The 18339-nt window shown below is 59.6% G+C and overlaps 2 protein-coding genes across 2 annotated transcripts; both read left to right on the forward strand.

Moving 5' to 3' along the window:
- Window positions 1–52: 52 nt before the first annotated feature.
- Window positions 53–14565, forward strand: SLC25A1 (solute carrier family 25 member 1). The gene is made up of 9 exons (XM_027652062.1): window positions 53–170; window positions 10668–10775; window positions 10924–11023; window positions 11252–11390; window positions 11873–11957; window positions 12117–12221; window positions 12621–12736; window positions 13045–13118; window positions 13210–14565. Exons 1-9 carry the CDS (start codon window positions 80–82, stop codon window positions 13322–13324), a joined length of 933 nt encoding a protein of 310 aa, XP_027507863.1. The 5' UTR covers window positions 53–79; the 3' UTR covers window positions 13325–14565.
- A 110-nt stretch (window positions 14566–14675) lies between these two features.
- On the forward strand, window positions 14676–18339 carry LOC113951266 (somatomedin-B and thrombospondin type-1 domain-containing protein-like). Its single transcript, XM_027652063.1, has 6 exons — window positions 14676–15172; window positions 15931–16113; window positions 16232–16322; window positions 16820–16993; window positions 17074–17194; window positions 17289–18339. The coding sequence occupies exons 1-5, from the start codon at window positions 14965–14967 to the stop codon at window positions 17177–17179; spliced, it is 762 nt and encodes a 253-aa protein (XP_027507864.1). The 5' UTR covers window positions 14676–14964; the 3' UTR covers window positions 17180–17194; window positions 17289–18339.

The following is an 18339-nucleotide window of genomic DNA, read 5'->3' on the forward strand; positions in this document are numbered from 1 at the left end:
GCCGCCCCTCGCGGGCGCGGCTCTGAAATAGGGCTCGGCCGCCGCTCCCGGGCAGCCGGAGCCGCGGAGCAGCGCGGCCATGCCCGCCCCCGCCGCGCCCCGCAGCCTGGCCGCCGCCGCCCCCGCCGGCAAGGCCAAGCTCACCCACCCCGGCAAGGCCATCCTGGCAGGTAAGGGTCCCCCGGGGCTCTCCGGGGAGCGGGGCTCGCCCCGCCGCTGGATGCCAGCGTGGGCATCCGCCTGGGCGGTGCTGCCGGACCCGCCCCGGGGCGGCGGCGCTCCCGCAGGTGCTGCTGCTCCATCGCGGCACTGCCGCCCCTCTCCCGCTGCACCCCCCCCCCCCCACCGCGGGAGGCGGCCCCGGTGGACCGGGGGTTCCCTTCGGCTGCGGCAGCATCCCGAGCCCGGACCCGGGCTCCGGGGGTCGCAGCGTCCCGCCAGGCTGTTTGTGCTCCCGGAGGTCCAGCCGTGGGGGTGCCGGTGGCCTCGAATATAGCGCGGGGCGAGCGGCACTCGCAGGGTTCAGCGGGACAGGTTTCCATGCCAGCGGAGGGAGCGGCACCGATGGGAGAGGCTGATTCAGCAGGGACCCCCGCACGCACCCCCAAAGGGCTCAAGGGACAAGGCAGCAGTCAGTCGTCCCTGCCCCAGTTGTGTCCCACACGCTGCGTTCAGGCAGTTCCTCTGAGGGCTGCTTGGTCCTTCCTTTGTGCCTCAGCATCGGTCCCTGTGGATCAGGGCGTGTTTTCCCGTCCAGTTCTGACTACTTCCATGGGATCTAAATAGGCTCCGGGTGCAGCAGTAATTGCAGAGTTAACGCTCTGCCTCCTGCTTGTGGCTGGTTCGAGCTCCGAGCTGACTGGAGTCCAAGACAGTCTCAGGCTTGTTAAACTCCTTTGTAGCTGTTCATTAGCTCCCTGGTTCCTCCTGCCAGTCGCAGGACAATTCCCAGAGTGGAGATTAGCGTCTTTGTTTTGAAATGAGCCTTCGCAGCCTCGACATGATTGGCATGTTTAGAGCTTTTGTGTTTTCCAGCTAATTCCCCCTCCTACGATTGTGCCTTTGTCTCTCCAACTCCCTGCTCCCCTCCAAGGGCAGAGCTCCAGCCTCCAGTAGCAGGACCCGGGAGCAGAAGGCTCTGCCCACCCTGGCTGGGCACGGACAGCCCAACACTTGCTGCTCCAGCTCTGCCCTCCCGCCCTGGCCCCTGTTTGGTGGGTCTCCCCTCATACAGACCTGGAGAACTGTTGGAGATGGATGCTTGGAGCACTGGAGCGTGCAAAGGGTGCCGAGGCCTCGCAGGGTCACATCTCCCAGAAGGGACTGTGCCTGTGCCATCACTTGGGCTGCCAGGCCACAGGGCTGTGGCACAAGGGGAAGGCGGCTGTAGCCAAATGAGAGTGCCCTCACTCAAGTGAACCCTTGGATGAGGCCAGGCTCCTCCAGAGCTCGGGGGGCTCAAGACTTGTGCTGCCCCACCTCAAAATGGGTTGTTTTTTCAGGCCTCTTCACTTAACATTTTTTTAAATGGGATTTAATCCAAGTTTAAGATGGGAAAGAACAGGCTGTTTTCTTCTCATCCGCCCTTCCCAGTCTTTCCTGTCTTGCTGCCCATGTGCAGTGCATCAGGTACCAGTGTACCAGGAGACTTTTGTTGCCCTTGTGTCGGTCTCTAATCAGGATCATCAGCTGTAGATGGATTATTGGTATCAGCCTCCTCTGAGAGAGGTTGCAGCAGACTTGCCCTTCTCTCCCCACCATAAAAGTTGCCGTGGGCACGCCTGGAAGCTGTGCTGGTGTAAAGGAAAGGACGTGGTTATTGTGGACTTTGCCAGGTTGGGCAACATAGCATGAAGTTGCACGTGCCCCTGCTTGGGGGGGCCCTTCTGGGTCCATGTGAGTCTGTAGAGGTGGAAGAAGGACCCTATTGAGATGCTGGTCTTCTCCTCACAGGCTGTAATCAGAGTAATTGGTTAATGGGCAGAAGTCCAGCCAAGCCTCTGTGGCATCTAATTGTATTAGAGAACCACAGAAACGGGAGAAAGCTGCTGTTAACTCCCTGCACCCTGGTCTGCTCAGCCCTCCAGCCCCTCGCTGGAGGATGCAGTGCTGTTTGTGGCCTTGTCTGCTGACTTTAAAGGGTTTGCTGATGCACTCAGGGTTTCTCATCTGACATCTATCTGCACAACAGGGGTGTGTGCTTCAGAGCTCAACTTTCTGGAGAGCTGGAAGTGTTAAGATGGACCATTCCTGCTGTGCCTCATCAGCCTGTACTGGTGGGGTTAAATAAGCATCCATCATCCCACCCTGGGTGCCTCTCTGCTCCCAGACCCCCTGTGTAATTGGGATCCTCTGCCAGGGAGGCACAGCAACCTCGGCTGCCCAGACCTCAGCAGGCTGGGGCTGGCTCCTTTCTGAAGAGACACAAGTGAAGCTCTGGCTGCCAAGAACTCTTCTCCTCTAGTCGTTGCAACAGACAAATGCAAGGTTAAAAATTAATTTGCTGATGGGCTCTCATTTGTCCGGGCAGCTGTGGTGTGCCAGGGCAGCACTTCACCTCCTGTGACCACGTGGGCAGTGCCGGCGCTGCGGCCGCCTGTGGCCTGAGCACACGAAGGCAGCTCGGCTGCACTGGCTGGTTGGGTGGGTGTCGCTGCCAGGACTTGGAACGGGAAGTGCTCTGTGCTGACTGGGATTTCAGAGGGCAGAGCTGAGTGGGTCTCTGTCCCTATTCCATCCCAACACCCACTTTGCAAAGGGAGAAGCCCCCAGGCTCTGAACTGATGGTACAAAGTCGGTTTGGAGAACGTGGTGCTGGTGAGAAGTGACATGGCTTAAGGTACAGCAGTTAGGTATAACATGGCTTAGCTTAGACCTGTTTAAAAGACCGGTAAATATGCAGGCTTTACGCTGAAATGGATATTAAAACTGTCTTCCCAACTCTCCTGCTGGCTCTGTTACCTGTTGCAGACTGGTACAATTTTTCTGTGAACTCACGAGCTGGTTTGAGGGCCAGCTTGTGCCCCTTCTGCTGGGTAACAAACAACCTGTTAGCAGGCAGGCTGGGAGCCCAGCCGTGCCTGCAGCCTCCCCACAGCCAGCTTCCCGGTTTTGTGCCGTGGTTTCCAAACAAACCCTTGAGCTCACCAGCCTCCTGTCCCTCCCACCAGCATCCTGCAGGGCTGGTCCACTGTGCAGCTCCCAGCATGGGGCCACTCTGCAGTGAGTGGATGGGGAGCTCCAAATAAAGGCAGCAAGTGGTTAGACAGGAATGCTGGTGGCAGAGCTGGCAAGACAGTCACCCCTGTGATTCCCCAGAGCGCTCATTGCTGGGTTTTTGGGTGCCACAGTGCTGTTGGGTCAGCTTGAGGTGGTGGGCTGTTTAGAGCCCTGCACAAATGGCGTTTGCCATTTGCAGGCAAACCCCCACACTCCTGCATTCGTCTTGAGAACTTTGCTCGTGGTTAGCAGTGCCCATGTGATGAAAGGCTTTGTTGTCCCTCTCCAGAGTTAAGTACAGCCTTGCTCTGTTTTTAGCCAGCTTTGAAGCCTGGGGTCTGCTCCCTCCCACAGAGAAGCTCCCAGCTGCCTTGCTCTCTGCATGGTACCTCTGCTCATCTAGGGGCTGCTGCACAGTTGTTGTTCCTGCCTACACCTAATCCTGCCTGGTCAGGGAGGCAGGATGGCCGGATGCTGTCCTGCACGGTGCTGGATTTGGAAAGAGTTTGCAGTTGTTGTGGCTGCTGTTCTGGTGTTGGGTGCCACTGGGAAATAGCAGTGATGTGCACCAGGGTCTCAGGAGGAGCATGGACAGGGGAGAAGGATTCTGCAAGGAGAGAAAAGGACCTGCAGGGTAGAGAATGAAGCAGGGAAGGTTCAGCAGGGAGCTCAGGCTCCCGAGAAACAAAGCAGTAATTAGAGCTTCAGTTTCCTCTTCTTTGTTAATCCCCGATATGATCTTTCTTAGGAAATGCTGTACCTGCAGAGAAGAGGAGTCAGGCACTGGGTGTGAAAGCTGAGACTTCCTTCTTGCAGAGCAGGACTCCTTTCCCAAAAGTCCAAAGTCCACCTGGATTTCCAGGGCCGTTGCTCTCCTGGGAGGGTGTGAGGAGTGCTGCTGGGAATGGCTGTGGTCTGGCACACTCCCTGGCTTTGATATGGATGCCTGGTGCTCACAGTAGAGTGGGGGATGTTTCCCCCTTGATGCTGAGCCAAAGGAGCTGGTCAAAGGAGCTGGGCAGTGGGCTGAGCACAACCAGGGGGAAGGATTGGTGACCATGGAGGAACCGGCCCTGCCAGGTCTGCTGCCCTCAGTGCTTCATGCCTGGTTGTGGTTTCCCCTGCGGTTGTCTCCTTAGGCTGTCATCTGTCTGGGGAGTGGGGCACAAGGAGAGTGCTGGCCCTTAGTGTGTCCTTGTCTGCCTGGGAGCCCTCGTGGACTGCAGCAGAACCCTACAGCAGCCCCAGGGCTCCTGGTGGGAGGAGGATGTCAGCCTCAGGGCCAGGAAACCACGGTCGGGCTGTCCATTCGGTCTGAATGGATTCTGTGTGAGCTGGGGTTAACTCTGGGCTTTGAAATGTGAGTTTCTGAGATTTTCACATGCCTCATGCTCTGCTTGACATTCTGCAGGCAACCATTTTCTCTGGGTTGATGTAAATGATCGGAAGGAGCCATCCGTCTTCCCGGGGCGATGAGCACCATGAGCTGACAGCTCGGGGATGTTGCAGCGTCTCTCGTCTCTGATGGCCCTGTGTGGTGCATGCCAATGCAGCCTCCCTGCTCCTGCTTGTGCCCTGAGGTCTCAGGTCACCTCCTGACAGCAGTTGATTTTTTTGCCATCTCTTCTCTCTCCCTGTGCTCCAGTGCATGGCACAGCAATCACTCTCCTGTGCTGGTGGCGAGGAGACCAGAGGCTGTCCCTGGGGAATCTCAGTCCTGGCAGTGGCTCCTTCATCCAGCTGTGGGGCTGTGCTGGGGGAGGCATCCAACAGCCCTGGGCTCTGACATCGACTCAAAGTGGTTTTTGATACTTGAAAAGCTGGTGTCCAGAGTGGTGTGGTGGGTTGGCTGGGGCGCACGGGACAACAGAGAGAAGGTGACTTGAGCAGGACAGGGGATTTGGCAGTCCCCAAAGGTGGGGTTGGCACCAAAGGCAGAGGACACTGTGGCTGTGAGCACAGGGAAGTGGCTTCTACCATCCTGCTCACAGCCAAGAAGTTTAAAATGTAATAATGGTTAGTTGTAATATTGAGAAGTGAATGCAAAGAGGTGATGAATGAGTGGGTTGTGAAAGGACAGCCTGTTCAAACAGGACAGTTCCAGTAAGATTCAGGACAAATTATTCCATCCCATCCAGAGCATTATCTGCAGTGCTGTTTGCATGGACAGGGCTGTTTACCCACCCATGGCACAGGCTACAGAGAGGCGTCTCTCCTGTTTGCCATTCTGTGTATCCCTGGTGGGGATCAGGCTTCATCCAGCCTGCCTGTAGCACACTCCTGTGACCAAACCAGTGTGTGTGTGTACCGATGGACTTGCTGAACCCCTGCGCTCCTCACCAGCCTTGCCCCTGTCAGATAGGAGACCTTCCAAGGGATGGACACCCTCTGAGCCTGCTCACCTGTCGCAGGACACATTTTTTTCCCCCTCTAAACAAAACGCAGGTAATTTCCTGGCAGTCTGGTTTGGGGGAAGCAGCTTCCCTGTCTCAGCACTGTATAAGACCTTCGGTGGCAGAGCTGCCCCCGTGGTGGTTTCCCCCAAGGATGTGGCTGTGGATGGGTGCCGAAGGGCTGTCCGTGGCAGGAGGAGGTGCCTGGGTGAGGACCCGTTGCTGGAGCCCTGCCGAGAGCGAGCTCTCCCCAGAGAGGTGCCTGCAGGCTCCTGAGCCCCGAGTTTCACAAGATGGCCCGTGGTGGGATGTGTGTAGGGGGTGGAGCCGTTAAACCCGTTTCAGCGCTGCAGGCAGGGCAGGATTGATTGCTCCACCACTGCCTTCAGCTGGGGGATGGCAATGGATGGGTGAAGAGCAGCCTGGGTGACTGCCAGGAGGGGTTGTTCCTTTGGCAGCAGGGAGCAGGGACCTGTCAGGAGCTGGCAGTGGGTGTACCCGCCTGCCTGATTTGTAGCACGATGATGGGGTGGTTTTGGGGGGTTTATGGTTTTTTTTTTTGTTTGGTTTGGGTTTTTTATTGTTGTTGGTTGTTCGTTTTTTGGATTGTTTTGGTTTTTTGCTTTTTCTGATTTTCCCAGCTCCAAAAGCTGCCTTGACTAATGGAAAAGGGCACCAAGTCCCCTTGTGAGAGTGGGAGCTGTGAGCCCGGCATCCAGGAGGTGGGCAGGATTGCCCTCTGTGCCTGCTGTGTGTGGTCCGTGTCACCCACGTTGGGTGCTCAGCTCACCCCCTACACCTGCACCTTCTGCACGTGGGCTGGGTGCCCTCCAAACAGGGGGAACTCTGGGGCTCTGCTTCTGCTCTGGAGAGGAGCTGAGAGCTTGTTTGTGCCTTCCCACCATCCTGAGCCACCCGGCTGGCAGAATGGGGAAGCTTCAGGCATGGGCCCTGGGAGAGCTCTGCTGCTTTGCTTCCAGAGACCCTTAGGAATAATTTCCTCTGGCCTGAAAGGATCCTGCTTAATCTAAACTTAAAAGGAGCTTTTTGTATGGAAATCAGGTGCTTGTGTGTCAGCATGTGAAATTACTCTTAAAAATGGAGAGGCTGAAATTGCTCTCCAGGTGCTCACTTCTCATCAGAGCTGCACAGAGACCTGCTGCTCTGTCTCCCCGCAGGAGCAGGATGCTTTTGCAGGTACAGTCACTTGCAGGAGTGGCAGAGGGGCCAGTGCCACCTCCTGGCCCCCTGTGGCTCCCGAGCAGGGCAGTGGATGCTCACTGGGGCACTTGCCTTAGGGTAGAGGTTTGCAGCAGGTGGCAGTGCCAGCCCTGGCTGTGCAGCCTTGGTTTGTGTAAGTCCTGGGACTCTGCTTGTCTTCCCCATTGGAGTTGCGTCCTCCTGCCCTCAGCACCCACCCTGTCCTGGGCAGCAGCTGGGGTCCCTGGACACGGTGGCTGGTGGTGTCCCCAGAAGCTGCTCACTGACGGGGTGTGAAGCTGGACCTCTGTGTGCTGATGCCATCACGTGTTGCATGAGCATTGCAGAGGCAGCACCCTCCTGCTGTCCCCAGAAACCCTCTTCTCCCTCCTGCCAGCTCTCCCCAGCTGTGCCCAAGGGCTGCAGACATGCCCAAGGACGGCCTCCTTTGGCTCTTCCGCGGGGGAGAGATAAACTTTTTCTGGGAAAACCATGCCAAGTGGCTGACAAACAGGTATTTTTCCCATCTCCCCCTTCCTGCTGGGCCTGGCAGCTGAAGCATTTGCAGGCATGCTGCAGGCAGGGAGCCTTTCCTGGTGCTGGGAGTGGGATCCCCCCTCCAGAGGCACCTTCTCTGGGGCTGGGCATAGTGACCTTCCCTGAAGGACATCGTGTCTCCTCTGACTCTGCTGCATCCAGCTAACAGTGGAGAGCCTTGGCCCGGCATCTCAGCTGCCCCGCTTGCTCTTTCACCTCCTGAGTGCTGCCGGCTGTTCCTGCTGACTCCACGGTGTTGCAAGAGCTGAAGCTGCTGGTTAAAGTCCGGGTAAACAGCCCTGGCGAGGGAGGGGGTTGGACAGAGCTGCTCCTCGTGGGCAGTGGGGTGATTTATTTGCGCCGAATAAGGTTTAAGCAATACTGTGTGGGGAGAGGAGATGACAGCAGAGCAGGACCTCTGATGGGTCCTGCTTCCAGGGAGGGAAGGGGCTGTAGGGTGGGTGGTCTGTGTCACACTGTCTCTCTGCAGGCAGATGAAAAAGGGTTAAAATTGTCACAAGTCATGGAGTGTGTCCCAAGTCCCTGCTCTCTGCACCTTCCCATTGAGGCCAGAGCAACAGCAGGGGACAGGGAGGGGACCTGGCAGTGTGGATGCCCTGTTCCTCCATCCTTGGCTAGGGCAACCTCAGTGCCCCAGAGGCTGCCAGTTCCCAGGAACGCTGTCCCTTTGCTGGGGCACTTCACAGGCTTCTGTGGATGTGGCTTTGCCTGTGGCATTCTGGGCAGAACTTCTCTGCCTACCCTGCGTGGACAAATGTCCTTAATCCCAGTGGCAGCCAAGGCTGTGGGCAGGTTGTGGGAGGTGCAGCATCCCTCCCTGTGCCATCTGGTGTGGTTGCCATGAGCCCAGGTGCTGGTTGCCCCTGGACTGGTGCTTGTCCCAGGTGCTTTCCTGCTGTTTGGCTCCCGGAGGTGCTGGGGCAGCAGCTGGTGCTGGGGGACTGGGAGAGAGCAAATATTTATGGCACTTAAAATGTCCAGCACTTCAGTTCTGCAGTGTAGGAGGGAGGGAAGTGGCCTTGGCAGCAGCTGGAGTGTTCATGTGGCTGTGGTGTGGAGAGGTGCCAGCCAGTGCTCAGCTTTTTGGGGACTGTTGCACTCAGCTGGAGGATGCTGCTCCTCATCCTGCTGCTTGCTGGGGACCTGCCAGCTGTTCCTCAGGAACTGTTTGTCTTTGCAGGAGAAATTACAGGGCTTGGCAGCCCCTGTGCCGTGGGACCAGCAGTGTCTGCCACCTCTGACGGACCCACCAAGGATGGGAGAGGGTTGAGGGGGCAGCAGGAGCACAGTGGGGACCCTGGGGATGGTGGCTGTCTTGTGGTGCCCCAGGGGAGAGGGTGGCTGGCTGGCTGCAGTGGCATGAGCTGGCCTGGCTGTGGTTTCTGTGGCTTCCTCCCACGCCCCCAAAGCACAGGGTGCCATGGAGGAGTCATGGCTGGCAGTGGTCACCCGTTGTTCCCACCTCCTAGGAGCTGCCTGCCTGGGCTGGGCTGGGCAGCTCCAGCCTCCCCGGGAGCACACTGGGAAACAAGGGGCCTTTGTCTGCCCTGGAGGAGCTGGGCTGGCCTCACGCCCCATCCCCAGCACCCCACGGGGCCGGGATGCTGCCAGGCTGGGCTGGCGGGTCCTGCCCTGGGCACTCAGTGCCACGGTGTCCCCATCCTTGCTGTGCCTGTGGGAGAGGTGGGATGCTCTCTGAGCAGAGAGCTGAGCTTTCCATTGCCCCAGCTCTGCTGAGTACTGGCCTGGCTCCTTGGCTTCCTTTGGAGGACAATGCAGCCTGGTGCTTCCTGTGCCTGGGGGGAAAAACCAGGATAAGGCTCTTTTAAGGTGGGTGCTGCCCAGCTGCTGGAAGGAATGCAGTGAGGCTTCTTTCCCTTCCCTTCAGAAAGACTGGGCTGAGAGCAGGCAGCAGTGCTCCAGGGGATGCCAGCTGCCAGTGGCACTGGCCCGGGGAAGCTGGATGCAGCACCAGAGATCCAGTGTCTCTCTTGTAAATTTGGAGGCCATACAGAAGAAATATGACTTTGTGAGAAACTCTGCTGGTCCGAGGAGCTGGGACCTCCTGCTGCTGTCACGGGGAGCAGCCACGGCCATGGTGCCCCCTATCAGCATCCCCTCGCGGGGGTGCTTTGTGGGGTGCTGATAAGCAGAGCTGTGCCCTGCTGTGCTGCACTTGGCTGCAGAGCAGGATAACTACCACTGCATCCAGCCCTGGCCCTTCCCGGGATCACAGTGTGTTCCCCCCAGGGCAGTGGGGTGTCCCCAGGTCTGTGATGGGGCTGCAAGCCAGCCATGGCTGTGGTGAGAGCTGCAGTGCTGCTGAGTCACACTGAGGACATGGCCAGGCTGGAGGGGCCACTGGAGGCTGTATAGGAGACTGGGAGCTGGGAGCCCACCTGACCCCTGAGGGCTGGGGCATGGTTCACCTTCCCTGGGCAAGGAGCAGGGACACCCTCGGGAGTGCTCTGGTGGATGCTGACCCCGGTGGCAGTGCTGTGGGCAGGGCTGAGCTGGGTTTGCCCTGAGGGAGCCGGTTTGGCCTTGCACTTTCTCCTTGTTCCGGCACAAAGGGCTCCTGCTGCTCGGCGGGACCTGGCCATGCTTTGATGTGAGGAAATGCATGGATGTGATCCATCGTGGCCGGATGGGCTGAGCCCAGCTCCCCCAGCCCAGCTGGGCCCCACTGCAAGGGCTCCAGCCATGCTGGGGGGAGCCCCGTGGCTGAGAGCTGGCATCCCTTGCTGCTTGGGCTACCAGGAAGGGCTGCAGCCGCTGTAATCAGCCCCCAGCAGCCGCCACTGCGGGAGCCCGGGGCAGCTGGACAGGCTTGATGATAATTGTGCTTCCTGCTGGTGTGGCTGGTCTACAGATGGGCTCCCACCGGTGCGGAGAGTGGTGCTGGGCCTGCTGCAGCACGGCTGGATCTGTAAATCCCAGTGCTGGCAGCTCACCTGGGGGCACGGGGCTCTGGAGAGGGAGAGGTGCCTTTGGGGGGACAACAAGCCAAATAGGCAGCTGTGGGTGTGGTGTCTTGCACGGTTTTCCCACCCCTTTGGCCAGTCTCCTTGTTGTCTCTTGCTGTGGCTGGGCAGTGATGTCCGTGCAGGGCACCAGGTTGGCACGGGGCCCTGCTGCTGCGTGGAGTGCTCAGGGTTTTGGCGAGGACAGGCACACGGTGTCCCAGCCCAGACCTGGCTGTTGGCAGCCCTGGGCTCAGCCATCATGGAGCGGGCAGCAGCCACTGACCTGGCCTGGTGCTGCTCCTGCCCCAGTGCCTCCTCCTCTCCCGTGCAGGTGGCCTGGCTGGAGGGATCGAGATCTGCATCACATTCCCCACTGAGTATGTGAAGACGCAGCTGCAGCTGGACGAGAAGGCAAACCCTCCCCGTTACAAGGGCATCGGTGAGCACCTGCCCAGTGCTGGCCCCAGCCCCTTGCTGGGTTTGGGGGCTTCTGGGGAGCCTGGCTGGAGCTGGGGTGGGATTTGGCAGGCCGGTGGGGTGGTCCTCGGCGTGGCGGGTGACAGTGGCACTGCTGTGCTCTGCCACAGGGGACTGTGTGAAGCAGACTGTCCGTGACCATGGCATCCGGGGGCTGTACCGGGGGCTCAGCTCGCTGCTGTACGGCTCCATCCCCAAGGCCGCTGTCAGGTAGGTGTGTCCCCATGGTGTGGGGTGAGTGGGGGGGACCCCCAACAGCAGCAAACAGGGATTGTTTTTGCCCTCAGTGTCTCCACTGGCACCTCACCAAGGCCAGGTGCTTTCCCAGACGGGAGGTCCTCTCGCGGGGTGCGCAGCTGCTCCTGGAGGCAGACCCAGAACGGGGGTTGCAGCCCCCTGTCCGGGTGCCCAGGGGTTGGCACAGTGGCTCTTTTGCAGGTTCGGGATGTTCGAGTTCCTCAGCAACCAGATGAGAGACGAGCAGGGGCGGCTGGACAGCACGCGGGGCCTCATCTGCGGGCTGGGGGCTGGCGTGGCCGAGGCTGTGGCAGTGGTCTGCCCCATGGAGACCGTGAAGGTGGGTGGAGGCAGCTGCCAGTGTCCCCTGCCTTGGCACTCCTCACTGGGCTTGGTGGGGAGGGTGCAAGAGCCAGGGGTGCCTGACTTTTGGGGAGCTGAGGGCCACATGAGTTTGCTCAGGCCAGTTTTGGAGGGGACGATCTGATGCTGGAAAGCTGTTGGAGGTCAAGTCAAGTGGTCCTAGCCCCTTCCCCCCTCTGGGGAGGAGCTCCACACTCAGGAGCAATCTTGTCATCCATTTTTGGACTGTAAACCCACATGGCTGCTTGCAGCAGGAGTTTCCCAGGTTTTGCTCTGCAAAATGCTCTGCTGGCCATGGGCACAGGCTTCCCCTGTGGTCTCTCCAGTGTAGCCCAGCCTCATGGGTTGGCTCTGGTCTTGGGACTGTCCCTGGCACAAGGCAAGAGGTGGCCAACAGCCCTTTGGGGCCATCACACCTGCCCTTACCTCAGCCAGGACGAGCGCATCATCTCCTCGTAGGTGAAGTTTATCCATGACCAGACCTCTCCCAACCCCAAATACCGTGGTTTCTTCCATGGCGTCCGGGAGATCGTTCGGGAACAGGGTGAGTCCCGGGGAAGTGGCACCCTGACCCCCTGGGTACTCCCGTGCTGTGGGGACAGGGTGGGAGGTGGCGGATGGGCACAGGCTGGGATGGGTGGCCTGAGGAGGTTTTTCTCTGCCAGCTGAGGCTGGTCTCCCCTCCAACACCCTCTTCTTGCAGGACTGAAGGGGACCTACCAGGGCTTAACTGCGACCGTCCTCAAGCAGGGATCAAACCAAGCCATCCGCTTCTTCGTCATGACCTCCCTCAAGAACTGGTACAAAGGTACAGTGCCCTCATCTCCCCAGGCCAGCCCGGCTGTGCCTCTGGCTCCCCCAGCCCACCCTTGGGAGCTGGGATGGACTTCCCATCAGCACACCCCCTACTTGTCATGGCTCAGTCACCCAGGATGCAGGAAGATGAAAACTGGGGTGGGGTGGCCCCAGTTCATGGGGCTGAAGGGTCCTGGTGCTGGAGCATCACTTTCACACCCACCCTGAGCCCCTTGGTGCTGTGTGGGCTCTGTGGGGCTGCTGCTGCTGGACAGTCCCCTCCAAACACTCCAGCCCCCAGCTCAGCACCATGACCATGAGCAACCAGACCTGGGGTTTTCCTTGTGGGCTCCCTCGGGAATGAGTGCTTCATCCCACCACTACTCTGCCCTCAAACTTTCTTCCTTCCCAGGGGACAATCCCAACAAGGTTATCAACCCCTTCATCACGGGGGTGTTTGGAGCCATTGCTGGAGCTGCAAGTGTCTTTGGCAACACCCCCTTGGACGTAGTGAAGACCAGGATGCAGGTCTGGTGCCAGGGCACGGTGTGGGACCATTCTGCTGGCAGCAGGCTGGGACCACCCGCTGGCTGGGAGCTGTTTCACATAGTCCCTGGGGCAGGCACATGATGGTGGTGGGATTTGGTTTGGGAGAGACCTGGGGTTGGTGCTGGGAAATGTTTGCACAGAGATGGGGATGTCCCTGCCGGGTGTGATTTGCAGCAGCGAAGAGGGATCAGTTCCTCATGGCACACGCCCAGCTATCTGCCTCCCCCACAAAATCCCCCACGTGCACCCTGGCTCTGGCCTCTGATCCTGCTTTCCCCTTCCCACAGGGGCTGGAAGCGCACAAGTACAAGAACACCTGGGACTGTGCCTACCAGATCATGAAACAGGAAGGGCCCCTGGCGTAAGCTCTGGTGGGGGCGGCTGGGGGGCAGGATGGGCAGGGAGGGGGCTGTGAGGGCACCCAGCCCCACGGTCCCCTTTGTCCCCGGCAGGTTTTACAAGGGCACGGTGCCTCGCCTGGGCCGCGTCTGTCTCGACGTGGCCATCGTCTTCATCATCTACGATGAGGTGGTCAAATTCCTCAACAAGGTGTGGAAAACGGACTGAGGGGCCGGGCCAGGCGGCCCCGCCTCCCAGGCCCCGCAGGGCTGCAGCTGGAGAGCAGAGACCAAGGCCACACCCGGCTTTGGCGCTGCAGGGGCCAGGTCTGCCCTGCACGCCCTCCCCCCAAACCAGGCCACCTTTATCTTTAGGAACAGGCTCTGGAGCTGGAGCAGGTTAAATTACTAGTTATGTGCTAAAAGGAGCAGGGAGGGAGCAGCATCCCACCATCCAGACCCCAAGCATCCCAGTTATGCCCACCCCAGTCTCCTGCTGACATTTCCCCCTGGTGCCACATCAGGTGTGAGTGCTGGTTATCCAGGGTGAAGTGTCCCCTGGGACAGTGGCCCCAGGGCTCCTGGCAGCAAGGAGCTGCTGTCTGCCTGGGGAACAGCTCTTCTTGGGAGTGGTGAGAGCTGCCCAGAGCCATGGTGCAATGCCAGGCTGTACACGTGGCATTGCAAGCTGCTGCTGGGGCTCACACCACTGGCTGGGACCGATGCACTGGGTCACAGCAGCTCCAGGGGGAGCCCAACAGCCCTGCACCTCCCGGGCCTCAAGGGCAGTGACCTGCTGGTGTGGCCCAAGGCTTCCTCCTCCCTCCCTGCCAGGACCACTGGTGTGCAGCATCCCATCCCTGGGGTCCCACTCAGCCCTGGGCTGCTGAACAGGAGCTGCCCAAATTTGCACATACAGCCAGGCCTTTAGTTGTGCTCACGGCAGGCCAGGGTTGGGGTGAGCTGGGTGCCCCCATCACTTGCCGTTTACAGTCGAGACGCGCGTTCGAGCCGGGGCGAGGAGGGGCAGCCCCGCCCCGCAGACTCGGCCCCTCGGCCGGGGGTGCAAACCCCTGTCTTCTGCCACATTCCCCCCATCTGCCCTCCCGCCGCCTCTCTGTGGCCCCGTAGGTAATCCTGTAGCTTTTGGAGCTTCACGCTGACTCACTAACACCTGTGGCCTGGGGCCGGAGCCCTGCCCTGCCCACACCAGGCTGGCCCCACATGATTTGTGCCAAACTTCTCCTGAGGGAGTGGAGGGGTGTGCAGGAGCCAGGGCTCTACCTGACCCTCCTCCCTCTTGTTGCCAGCGATGAGCTCAGCCTTAACACAGGAGGGTGAAGGAGGAAAGCCCAGGCACGGTTTACCTGCGGCTTTCGGCTCTGAAGCCAGTGAGGGTTGCATTATTGGTTTTTTTTTATTATTATTCTGTTTTACATTCGCAATTTGAATAAAATCAGTCTGGCTTTAGCAGCTGCGTTGGTGTCTGGGCAGTGCTGAGTGAGCAGTGAGCAGCTCCCGCCCTGTGGGTGGGGGACGGGGTTCCCCATCGTGCCAAGGTGGTGCTCCTGGGGGAGCATCAGCTCCAAGCACCATTCACATGTGCTCCCAGGCAGTGCCAGGGTTGTGTTGTTCCATGCACTGTGCTTTATTAGTAATCCTGGGTACTTGTGTGAAGTCCTTGCCCTGCTGGGATGGTGAGGGGCGGTGGAGCAGAAGGGAACGAGCTTTGTCCCCCCGCCCAGCCCCGGGGGCGGTGCAGCACGGCCGGAGATCCCAACCCGCCACCAGCGCAGCCCTCGCTCCTCATCCAGCATCCAGGAGGTGCAGGGCAGAGCCATCCCTCTGGGCTTGCAGGGTCCCGGTGCTATGCAGGGCCTGCTGCTCTGGGGGGGCTGGCTGCTGGCCACCAGCTGCCTGGTGGGTGCCACGGGCAGCTGCCGGCACCGCTGCTGCCCGGGCAGGAACAACGTGTGCTGGGCCCCCGGCGCCCGCCGGGCTCACTGCTACTGCGACTCCTACTGCCAGAGGACAGGGGACTGCTGCCAGGACTACCACGCCACGTGCCGCCGCGCCGGTGAGTGGCACAGGGCATGGCACTGGCCAGGCCCGGGGCTGGGGACACCAGACTGGGCTGCTGCTCTGAGTGGTGGGTGTTTGCTGGTGCCTGTTAGCCCCTGCTTTGAGTGGTAACAGGGTGCACCTGTGGGCGCCGGCTGGGCTGGATTTGTAACAATATCCGAATCTTCCCCTTTTTTCCACACTGAATGTCTGGCTGGTCCCAGTACAATGAGAGCCCACAGGGGGAGCCTCTGGTCTGCAGCTGACAGTGGTGCTGTCTTTGCAAGCCTCAGAGTGGTCAGTGTGGGACCCAGCAGGACAAACCCTGGCAACACCCCTGCCACTGTCACCGGCAGTGCCTTGCACAGGGACATAGGGACCGGGGGCTGTGCTGGGGGTGCCAAACAGGGATCGATCGTGGGCTTGGGATTGCGGAGCCAGCTTGCCCTGGGGATCCAAACCCGGGCAGGCAGGTGCCGGCTGTGGCCCCCTGGACAATTGCAACAGTCAGCCCTTCCTAATCTCCAGGGAGATTAGCGGGGTCCCAGCTCAGCGCGATGCAGCACAGGGATAAAATCCTGCGGAAGCGGCGCACAATGTCCCTGTGCTGGTGGGGGTCAGAGGAGAGGGGCTGCTGGGGTCACCCTGGCCCTTGTCTTTCCTCCCCTCTCCCCCTCCCCTGTGCTGCATCCCTCCTGCGCTCCTCTCTCCTCTGTTCATGGCACTGAAGCTCTCTCTTTTCCCTCTCCTCCATCCCTCCTGCTCCCCTGGCAGCTGTGGGCTGCTCGGTGGGGCCCTGGGGGCCATGGAGCGGGTGCAGTTCCCCGTGTGGGGTCGGCAGCAGGGCCCGCAGCCGCCAGGTCACCGTCCCGCCCCGGCACGGAGGGGAGCCCTGTCCTGACCTCAAGCAGCGCCGCGGCTGCCTGGGGGAGCACCCAACCTGCGGGACGGCCAAAGGTAACGTGGGATGCCTGGTGTCCTTTCCTGTGGCTGACCCCATGTGCTGCTGTCCCTGCTGCCTGTCGTGGGGTGTCTTTAATCATCCACGTGCCCCTCACGGCTGTTCTTCTGCCAGAGGTAGCCAAGATACTCCCCAAGTCCTTCAGCTGGGACTTCAGAGATCCCTGGCGAAGAGCTGGGCTGCCACTGCTGGAGGAGCCCTCTGGGTATGTGTGGGCTTGGGGCCCCTCCGCAACCCTCAGACCCAAGACATTTTTGCACCCCCTAGCCATTAATCTTTTCACCACCCAAAACTATGGCCCCGTTGCACCTCCATGGCCCCTTGCATCCCTCTAAAACCATGATCCGTTTGCACCCCCTAAAGCTTAGTTCCTTTGTCCCCCTGCAGACCTATAGCCCCACTGCACCCGCATACAAAGCTATGGCCCCTTTGCACCCTCCACCCTCAAAGAGCCATTATCCAGCTGCCCCAAACCATGACCCCTTTGTACCCCCTAAACTCATGGCCTCTCTACACCCCCTCAGAGCCAATACCCTTCTCACCTCCCCAGCCATGGCCCCTTTGCCTCCCCAAAACCACATCCCCTTTACACCCCCGATCCATCAAGAAACCCCAACCTCTGCCCTGCTTTCCAACCACCATTCCCCCTGTTTTTCCCACCATTTCCCCTCTTTCTTTCCCCCTACTTTCCCCACTCCCCAGCTCCCCCGTCCCCAGCTACTGCGGTTATTTCCGCCTGACGCAGGTGGGACCCCCCTGCCGTGGGCAAGGCTGGAGCCGCCGGCTGCACAGGGACAAGCAGGTGTGTGTGGAATGCTGGGGGGACGTGTCCCACCACCGTGCCCATTGCACTGGACATGGGCTGCAAGGAGCCAGGTAGGTGGTAATTTTGGGGGGAAGATGAAAGAACATCTTTACATATCCCTCAGGCAGTTCTCAATAGTTTTCCCTTCCAGGACATTTTGGGTGGCTGCCTCCGTGGTGGGGTGCCAGGGCTCGTGGGTACAGGAGGGGCTGCAGGAGGGTTGTGTCTGCTCCCCACCCGCTCTCATCTTCGTGTAGGATCTCCCTGGGAAGGTGAGCTGAGTCTCTCTATGGCACCACTCCATGCTGGGGAGGTGGGGGGATGAAATAAAAATGTGGTGTCTTTTATAATTTCACCCTTCTGCAGGTTTACTGCTCACCCTTGGATCCGACTCCCTGTGTTTACCATTAAATACTTTGTTGAAGAATGGGAAGAAAATCCTTCTTATAAAGATTAAAAATAAGGGAAATGCTGAAGTGTGGTGATTAATGGTAGAAGAACATCATAATGAGGTTAAATCTGGGTGAGAAGATGATTGCAGCAGTGACATGATGTCATGCTCAGCCATGACATCATGCCATGCAATCAGCTGCCATTGGCAAGCAACATGAGGATGGAGCGTCTGAGATCACTCCCTGGAGTGAATGTTGGGTGAGCTGGGCAGGGTGACTCAGCTTTGTGCTGTGGTTTGCAGACAGGAATTAAACAGAGACACCCAAAACCCGCATGTGGGCGATGGTGCCAGAGGGTGTCCAGTTCCAGCTGTGGGGCTCAGCAGCTCCCACTGGAGGGAGCGAGGCTGAACTGGGTGGTGCTGGTGCCCTTCCTCACTCAGCGTGACGTGACCTCACTGGTGGGGTCCCTGGTCCAGCCTTGGCCTGTAGCACCACAGCCTGTGGTGGGAGGATGGGCCGTGGCAGGACTGGCTCTTGCCAGGCTGGCCAAGGGAGGAGGGAGCCCAAGGTGGGGACAGCCCCAGGTCTGGAGGTGGGAAGGAGAGGGCAGCTCATGGAATAGCTGCCCCAGCCTCATCCAATGGGACTCTGGCTGCAGGGTGGCAACCAGCACCCATCCCCAGGAGGAACAGACTGTCTCTGTCCCCACAGTGGGGACTGTGGCCCTGGGCAGTCCCAGTGCCTGCAGAGGACTGTCAGTTGCCCAGCTCTCTGTGGAATGGAATGAGGAGGGTTCAGCCAGGCATTGGGTTGTCACCTACCCATCAGCTGCCTATGACCATGAGCCAGGGTGGCCTGTGGGGCTGGGGGCTTGAGGGGGGGTTTAGGATTTGAGGTTCCCTCACTGTAGCCAATGGCTGTTGCCTGTTTGCTGCCCCAAGATGTGTTTGGCTCCTGCTGCCTGTTACAGCTCCCTCTCACAACATCCTCCTGGGCAGGGAAATTAAAAGGCTTCAACACTG

Source organism: Corapipo altera, unplaced genomic scaffold (assembly GCF_003945725.1).
Source record: "Corapipo altera isolate COAL_440 unplaced genomic scaffold, ASM394572v1 67, whole genome shotgun sequence".
Lineage (NCBI taxonomy): Eukaryota > Metazoa > Chordata > Aves > Passeriformes > Pipridae > Corapipo > Corapipo altera.